This window comes from Belonocnema kinseyi, chromosome 10 (genome assembly GCF_010883055.1).
Source record: "Belonocnema kinseyi isolate 2016_QV_RU_SX_M_011 chromosome 10, B_treatae_v1, whole genome shotgun sequence".
In the NCBI taxonomy this organism is placed as follows: Eukaryota; Metazoa; Arthropoda; class Insecta; order Hymenoptera; family Cynipidae; genus Belonocnema; species Belonocnema kinseyi.
This window is the reverse complement of record NC_046666.1, coordinates 74,784,558-74,793,459: the sequence shown is the minus strand read 5'-3', so window position 1 is coordinate 74,793,459 and position 8,902 is coordinate 74,784,558. Positions and strand designations below refer to the sequence as shown.

The window sequence follows — 8,902 nt, the reverse complement described above, 5'->3', positions numbered from 1 at the left end:
TTTCGGCTGGAAATTTACGCTTTATAAGTTAAAAAATCAACTCTTTGGTAGAAAATTCATGTATTTTGTAGAAAAATCGTCTTTTTGGTCAGAAAATTAAAATTATTTGTTGAAAAAGCAACCTTATTAGTTGAGGATTTAAATATTTTATTAAAAATTAATATTTTTCATTTCAATTCAAACTGGTAGAATATTCGTTTTTTTGTGAAAATTAATTTTTTTAATTGAAAATTTGACGATTCCACTTTTGGTTAATTTTTTTTTAAATAGACTAATTGATTAAAAACTAATGTTTCGTGATTGAAAATTCGTCTCTTGGGCTTACAAATTTTACTGTTTTTTCTTGAATTTTAATCTTATGTGTTTGAAAATACGACCAGTTGTTTGAAAATTCATCGATGTAGGTTGAAAATTTAACGATTGTGATAAAGTTATCTTCTTTGGTCGAAAATTGAACTGTTTTTTTTTAAATTTGTCCTTTTGGATTAAAAATTAATCGTTTTTTGTGTGTTGAAAATTAAAGTATTAGTGATTAAAAGTTCATCTGTTATATTGACATTCGTCTCTTTTGCTTGAAAGTTCAACTATTTGGTTGTTAATGGAAGCGTTTAGTTGAAAATTAATTTGTTGTTGTTGCAATTTCAATTATTTTGTGAAAAATACATTATATGATATATATGGCCGCTACATGGATTTTATTTACAAGAATTTATTTCCCTATTTTCATGAAAAATCACCTGGAGGGATTAACAAATTGCAAAATTGTTAACTTAGTTTATCAATGGCTCTTTAGAATACATGACGACCATGAAAAGGTGAAAAATATTTCCAAATTGGTTCGCGAAAAAATCAATAGATTGACCTAGTTTGATATTGGGACTGATTTGAATTTTCGCGCGAAAAGTTCGAGATATATCGAAATGCTGATTCTTCCAACATCGTGTCTTCACTGAGGACACTGAGCTGCGCACACTCGTCGTGAATGTTTTCCGTCCTGTCAAAATGCGGTGGTCTGTTTTTTGCGAATAAAATTCGTAATTTCGTGATCGTTGGCCGTTAAAAAGTTTGAGATAATTGCCGAGACACCGTTGCACGGTTGTCGCGTTTGCTTCCGGAAAATCGATAGGAAGAACGGCAAAACAGAGAGTTGCGTGTTGACAGTGCCAAGACGTTCTGAAGCCAAACAATGGATCAATACCAATACCTTGCGGAGGAGGGTAACCACCAGGCACGGCAAATAATCATCCTCTCTAGTGTTTGAGGCGTTCCAGATACTTTGCTCGACGAAGCTAAGATCTGCGAATGTTGCATTTTTGATCGAAATTCGTTCATCCAGTGACACACCCTCGATTTCGACGTGAAACGTCAGTTTTGTACAAGTATTTTACACCGGCTTTCCATCCACAAATGTCACCTGCTTTCGTACATTATTTTTACTCCTTACTTTCATCCAACGGATAAAAATATCGCTTTTGCGGGGGCGTAGTTTTTCAAGGTGTTACTTTGATGGTCTGGTAAAAGTTGAGTCATTCCATATCACGTAAGAATTTTTTTTTACATATTTCTTGAGTCATTGAGCCTTTTTATAACACGTTTTTCTTTTATATTAGGATAGCTGTGTTAAATTTAGAAAAAAATTTACAGCTTTACTATAAAATTAAGTTGCTTTTTATCAGAAAATTTTTTCGCACGATTTTTAATGTAAAATTCAAGAAAAGTGGAATGTGTTTACATTGTTTAGTCAAAAACATATTTTCAAATTTAATAATATATTAATTTATAAGTCTTAAAGATTGTGCTAGTGCATTTATGGTAAAATGTAAAATATTTTCGAGAAATAAATGGACAAATATGTTTGATAATAATCGAATTTAAATCAAAATGAAGTTTTCTGTTGATAATATATTTTTTTTAACTCATAAAAATTTCGATTTACAGAAAATATAAATAAACATTTTCGCGCAACATTAATAATATATTATTTGAATTTAAATATCTCAAAAAATAAGAAAAATTCTAAATATAAGAAATTACTTTTTTGTATTGTAAATTAAAAATTATTTTAGAATTTGGCTGTACTGTATATAAAATTTTCCAAGAATTGTAAAATGATTGAGAAAAATATCTCTCAAGTAATTTAATTTAAAAAATTAGTATTTTCACTTTAAGATGTTTCAAATATTGCATCCGGCAATTGCGTAATTTAGAGCAATATTTACAATTAAAAAGGTTAATGCTTACTCAGTTTTCCTAGAGTTTGTCTATCTTTTGTAGAAAAAATTAAATTTGAATGAAAGCAATCCTATTCGATTACGAGTCTATGATATATTTTACAGACTATTTAAAAGCCTTCAAAAATTCTTATAAGAAAAGTAACATTTTTTTAATAACAAAAGCAACGATGATTAAATAAAATCTGGATTTCATTATTCTGGCTGTATTAACAAATGCAAGTAAAAATTAGAATGTATCGAAAAATTCATGATTCTAGTCAAATATACTGAAAAACTACAGAAATGCGAAATTAAATTTTATCAAGGAATTTTTCCAAAGAATGAAGATTCAATATTATACATCAGATCATCAATGTAATTATTAAATAACCATACAAATATCGACGTTTTCATGTTTTACCCTCATAAAGATCGAGGCTGATTATCACTGGGATTTCGAGAAAAATAGAACTTTATATTTTGCATACAAAAATTTAATCTTAATTTAATCTTAAACATTAAGTTTAGTTTTGCATTAATTATCTTCAAAATAATTATTTTGTCTTTTTTTGATCGCCTGACTTTTCTCGTTACTTATGTTTACAGGGGAACGTCAGGCGTTGTATTTTGTTTAAATGTTTAAGAACTTTTTAAAAAAAACGGGCATGACCCCAAAATAAAATTTTGAATATCTTAGCACTCCATATTTGAACAAATTCGAGGAAAAAGACTAAGTTTAAAAAAAATCTTGCTTCAATATTCAGTAAACAAACCTTTAAGTCAATAAAATTCAGGAAAACATATATTAAATGTAATGAAAATTTTCATGCAACATCATGCAACAAGAACTTAAATATTTAAAAAAATAAAACAAATGTCATTAAAATTTTTTTAGAAATCTAAACATAATATTTTTCAATAGAAAATTCTCCATTCCATTTTTTGAACATTCTAAAAGTTTATAAAAATTTAAGAGAAAATTGAACAAATAAACATATCAGTAAATAAAGGGCCACTTTTTAAAAATGTACAATGATTTTTCTTGAAATCAGCCAAAAATTGGCCCATGACCTTTCCTTACAAAAATTATGAATATAAAAAAATAAAACAGAACGTTTGAAGTTCCCCTTGACAAAAAGTAGTTCTGTTTATAACAAGACTTCAACAAAAACTTAAATTTAAGAGAAAAGTATAGGCAATCTTCCAGAAAAGCTATATAAGTATCTTTTGTTTTTTCTCATGAAACCTATTTACTATTTTCGTTTTATAAATACTTTTTTAGACTATTTTTTATCCTATAATGACATTTAATTTTATTTGTAGAGAGCAAGTACTATTCATAAAATGATCAAATTTGATTCACTGAAAAATTATTTCCTGAAACTATGAAAAATTCTTCACCGATGTGCTAAAATACTTTTTATGATGGTGAAACTGTAAATTAAAAGGAACCTAGTACTGAAAACATAATTTTATCTCTTATAACCCGCGTCAAATTTGAAATTTAAACTTTTAAAAGTTGACTGTATATAGTTACATAATTTTCTGCAACGTTTGTCGTCAATGATCGGGAAAGGAGGTTAAAGTTACGGAAAATTCTGTAAGCATAGAAAGTGCCTAAAAAGTTTGAAAAATTCGCAAATCTCATTACAAACATCGCTCATATAATTTTTCATAGTTTTAGTTTTTCTATACAAAAATGTCTTTTTTATACAACACAAAAACCTAAAATATTTGTTAAAAGATTTGCAAACTATTCTAGCAATTTTTTGTCTGTGTGGAAACTTAACTACACTGAAAATTTACTCTAAAAAATTTAGAAGATTTTAGTGATTCAAATAGCCAGAACTCTAAATGAATTGCTGAAGCCGTTTTCATTTTTTTGTAGGTAAAATTTGAGTGCGAGAAAGATTCTACAGGCACAATAGTTTGCAGAGCTTTTCAAAATTATTTAATTTTTTTGATGTTGATAAAAAAAAAGAATTTTGCAACTTATTTATGTCAGGGTGGCGACTTTACCGGGAATTTAATTAAAAAACAGGAATTGAATTTAAGAAACCCGGAATTTACTTCTGATCGTAGCAAACTGTAAGTTTTTATTATTTTAATCATTTTACTCATTTTAGAAAAGTTATTTCTACTTAATCTACATTTGCAGTGTATATGAGTGAAAATAATTATCGTTTTTATTTGATGACAGGCAGTTTCGATAAAGAAATATAATTTCACTTAAAACAGGGAATTTTTCGCATGAAACAGTAATTTTTTTAAATACTTAAAACTGGAATTTAAAAAAAAGGAGTCTAAAAAATCCGCTCCACAGCAAAATTCGTCACAAGTTAAAAGTTGCTTCTTCCAAATTTTAGAAAAACAGAGTACTTAAAGTAGTTTTTAGAGTAGAAGTAGTATTTCGAAGAGAAAGTGTTTCTGATTTATAATATAATTTTTTTTTTACATTTTTCGTTGGGAATTTACCTTTTTTGTGAAAATTTAACTACTTGCGCTTAAAAGCTAAACTCGTTTGTTAAAAATTAATTTTGTTTGAAGATTCGTCATTTTAATTGAAAATTCATCTCTTTAAAAATGTAACTACTTTGTTGAAAATCAAGTTTTGAACTAAAAATCTAACTATTCCAGCAAAAAATATAACTATTTTTATGAAAATCCGATTTTTTTTGTTTACTAATTAGCTTTTTGACGCAAAATTCTACTATTATATTTTTGATTGAAATTTAATATTTTTGAAATGAAAATGCAACTATTTGGTTGAAAATTAATCTTTTTTATCTAAGAATCAAATTTTTTTTAGAAATCCATGTAATTTGTGGAAAATTCGTCTTTCTTTGTAGAAAATTAATCTTATCGGTTGAAAGTTCTTTTTTTTATAGGTATAAAATTCAACTATTCCAGTTGAAGATTCATAAGGTAAACGGACCGTATTATTGAACGGTTTTCAGAGTAAAAAACAAAATATCATCGATTACAAATGCTTGAGTAAACTAATCAAAATAATCCAGGTATATTTTGAAAGACCAATAATGTCTCGTATCAAAAATAAGTCGCAAAATATTTATTCGTGATAATTAAATAAAAATAAAAGGGAAAAATGTAAAGGCTTAGTATGTCCCTAACACACTTTCCTCACTATGTCCCTGTGTTCCATAGGAAATGTCACCCTTGGATCTAAGTGTAAAAATGTCTTGAAAGCATTCATAAATATTACATAGTTATGTATTTATTGAATTAACAGGAGCATTTTGAAAATATAATAAAATTAATATTTATTTATAAAACTGGAATAGATTCATTTTTAATCAAAAACATGAATTTTTAACCAAGTAGATTAATCTTTACCAAAAAGACGAATTTTTTGCTGAAAAAGGTAAATTGTTAATCGAACATTTTATTCAGCTAAGAAAATTAATGTTCTTCTAAAGAGATGAATTTTCAACCGAATTGATTAAATATTCAATTGGAATAGTTACATTTTCAGTTGAAAAATTAAAAAAAAAAAAAACATTTTCAAACCGTTTATTAATACTAAATAAATTATAACAAAAAGTTGTTACACTTTCAAACAAAATAATAAATTTTCAGCAAAAAATTAAATTGGTAAATCTTAAGTTGAAAACATCAGTTTCCAACACAAAAAAATGTTAACAAATTATGCAAACTAAAATTATAAATGACTGGAATATTTGAATTCTAATCCAAAATGATACATTTTTAAACAAAAAATTATTTTATACTCAAAACGACGATTTTTTAACATAATACATCCATTTTCAACCAACGAGAGATCAATTCTTTGTCACAAATTGAATAGTGGAGTTTTCAGTTACAAAATTAATGTTCTACCAAATAGATACATTTTTACCTAAAATGATGTACTAGTTGCAAAAATGACATTTTCAGTAAAAAACATTTTTAAACAAACAAAACATGTCAAAAAATTTATTAATAATAAATAAATTCTCAAAAAAATAGTTAAACTTTTATACAAAGTGATGAATGATCCATCAAAAATTGAAAAGTTAAATTTTCAATCATAGCTTTAAATGTGCAATTAAAGTTATAAATAATTAAATCGAATACTTGAATTTTCAAAAGCAATGATAAGTTTTCCAATCAGAAGTTAAATTTTCAGTTAAAAAGTTAATGCTAAACGAAAGAGATGCATTTTAAACTAAAACGGTGTAATATTTAATTAGATTATTTACATTTTCTGTCTAAAAAGTTTAATTTTCAACAAAAACATTTCAACAAAATAGTTTAATTTTTAACTAAAAAAGATAAATTTTCAAATAAAAAAATAATTCTTCAAACCAAAAATGAAATAGTTAAATTTGTAGTAAAAAAAGATTAAGTTTGAATTCTTATTGATTCCTATGATTTTCCATTTTCTTCTTTTTACTATTTACGCACTCAATTTTCTTCATAATTTTTCCCATGTTCAATTATCTATTATAAAACAAATAAACAAACAACATTGGGTGCCATATAAAGCAACCTATCGATACGTTTGTAGCTTATGTTTTTAATTAGAAGATTGTGTACCGAAATAATTTACTTATAAGATTTTATGTTGAGAATATTGTTTATAATATTGATAAATAATATTTTTGACCAAAAAACGTTAAAAATATACAATTAAACTGCGAAATGGACGAAAAATGTGCCAGTGTTCCATAATGGTGGACATTCAAACATTTTGTGTAGATAACTGTAAACATAGATTTAAATTAAATACCAAAATGAAAATGAATCAATTCTGGCCTAAAATGTCATCTGTAATGTTCGAATTATTTCAGCAAATCTGTAGATACATCCTATGATAATTGTTTTAATGCTTTCAAATACCAATAAATGCATTTTTTTCTTTTCAATTATGAACAAAAATGTTTGTAAATTCTGTTGGAATTTTTTTACAGGTCCGTGGATAATTCTTTTTTTTATATCACTATTTCTAGCGTTATTCCAACAAGGAGACACAATCAAGACGGTTTTCCATAATACGGCCCGTTACCTTAATTTTAGTTCGAAATTCATCAATTTGGTTAATCTAAATTTGTCTTTTTTAATTGAAAATTCATTTATATCGTTGATAATTCAATTATTTTGTTAATAAGAATGAATTTTTTGGTAGAAAATAATTTTTTTCTTTGAAAGTTAATCACATTGTTTAAAAATTCTTCTTTTAGGTTTAAAATACAAGTATTATAGTTGAATATTTCATCATTTTAGTTGAGAATTCATCTTTCAGGTCAGAAAAAAATTTATCTGATTAAAAAAAACTTTTTTGTTAATAAACAATTTTTTTATTGAAGGTTCATAATTTCAATTAAAAATGTGTTTCTTGGTTGAAAAATGAGCTATTTTATTAAAAGCTTTTTTCTATTTTGGTTGAAAATCTTCTTTTTCTGCAAATGAAAATACTATTCCTGTTGAGTACTCCATAATTGTAGTTAAAACTTCATTTTTAACTGTAAATTGATTTATTCAATCTTTGGTTGAAAAATGATATTTTTTAGTTGAAAATTCGTCTTTTTTGGTTAAACATTGATTTTTTTAACTTAAAACTTATTATTTAGGTTTTGGTTGACGATATATCTTTTTCGTTGAAAAAATTTTTTTGTCGTAAGTTCAACTATTTCAGTTGAAGATTCATTGTTTTCATTAAAATTGTCTAATCCAGTTGAGAGTTCATCAATTTAGTTGAAAATTTTTCAGTTAAGTAGAGCATTAATTTCTTCTTCTAAAAATGTAATCATTACATTTTCTATAGGCATTTTTTTTTGTTTTCTAGTTCAAAATTCAACTATTTGGTTAAAAAATTGCCTTCTTTGATTGAAAATTCAACTGTTTCGATAAAATACATGTATTTTGTTGAAAAATGGTATTTTTTGGTGGAAAATTAACCTTTTTGTCTAAAGAATGATCCTGCTTAAAAATACATCTGATTGGTTAAAAATCCAAGTATTTCAGTTCAGGATGTTTAGAATTAACATCATGATTAACAAAAAAATGTTTGCGTTATGCGACAAAAATTAATGTTACTTTTAATTGACCGGGAAAATTGAAAAGCTTGACTAGGAAAAAACGGGAATTCGAACCCTGCCAGTGCTGGGCTGTTTTTAATTCTTGTGGCCCACTCAGGGTGGCCGTTTTCATCGAAGAAATAAATTCCCGGTTCGCAAACATTTTTCACGGTCAATGAAATTCAAAAATGGAACACTAAATCTACCACATTTTTCACTTGACGTCATAAAAACTGAGGTTTAAATGAAAGCACTCAAAGTGGAATTTAAATTTTAAACTTTTAAAATTGAAATTAAAAATTTTTTGATTAAAAAATGTTGTATTCAAATTCTGAATAATTTACGCGTATATAATTGAAGGTACTGACATTTTTTAATATAAAAAAAGTATAAATCCACGTTATCATTTTCAATGCTCTAAATTAAAAAATCAATCAATGAACTTTGAAATTTTCAAAATTATATAATTTTAAGGAATTTTAAGCTAGAAACATCAAATATTAATTGAAAAAAATTTAATTGAACACTTCTTAAATTAGAAATTCAAGTATTTAGTCCGGGAGCTGGGTATGTTCCCGTATGCATTCAAGAGGCAAAAGGTAAAAACTAGTTAATCTTATGTATTTTGACCCGCTGAATCCAATGGTACCG

General features: G+C 26.0%; 1 protein-coding gene across 3 annotated transcripts in view; it reads left to right on the top strand.

The window, feature by feature from the left end:
• The first annotated feature begins 970 nt into the window (after positions 1-970).
• The window catches only part of LOC117181512 (kinesin-like protein KIF3B), a 13,646-nt gene continuing 5,714 nt past the window's right edge, over positions 971-8,902 (top strand). The window contains exon 1 of one of the 3 annotated variants that reach the window (XM_033374270.1): positions 971-1,228. In XM_033374270.1, the coding sequence (XP_033230161.1) occupies positions 1,187-1,228 (42 nt within the window). In that variant the 5' untranslated portion in view covers positions 971-1,186. Of the gene's footprint in view, positions 1,365-1,416; positions 1,541-8,902 lie in introns of those variants that run through there. The other 2 variants (XM_033374271.1, XM_033374273.1) reach the window with 2 other exon arrangements.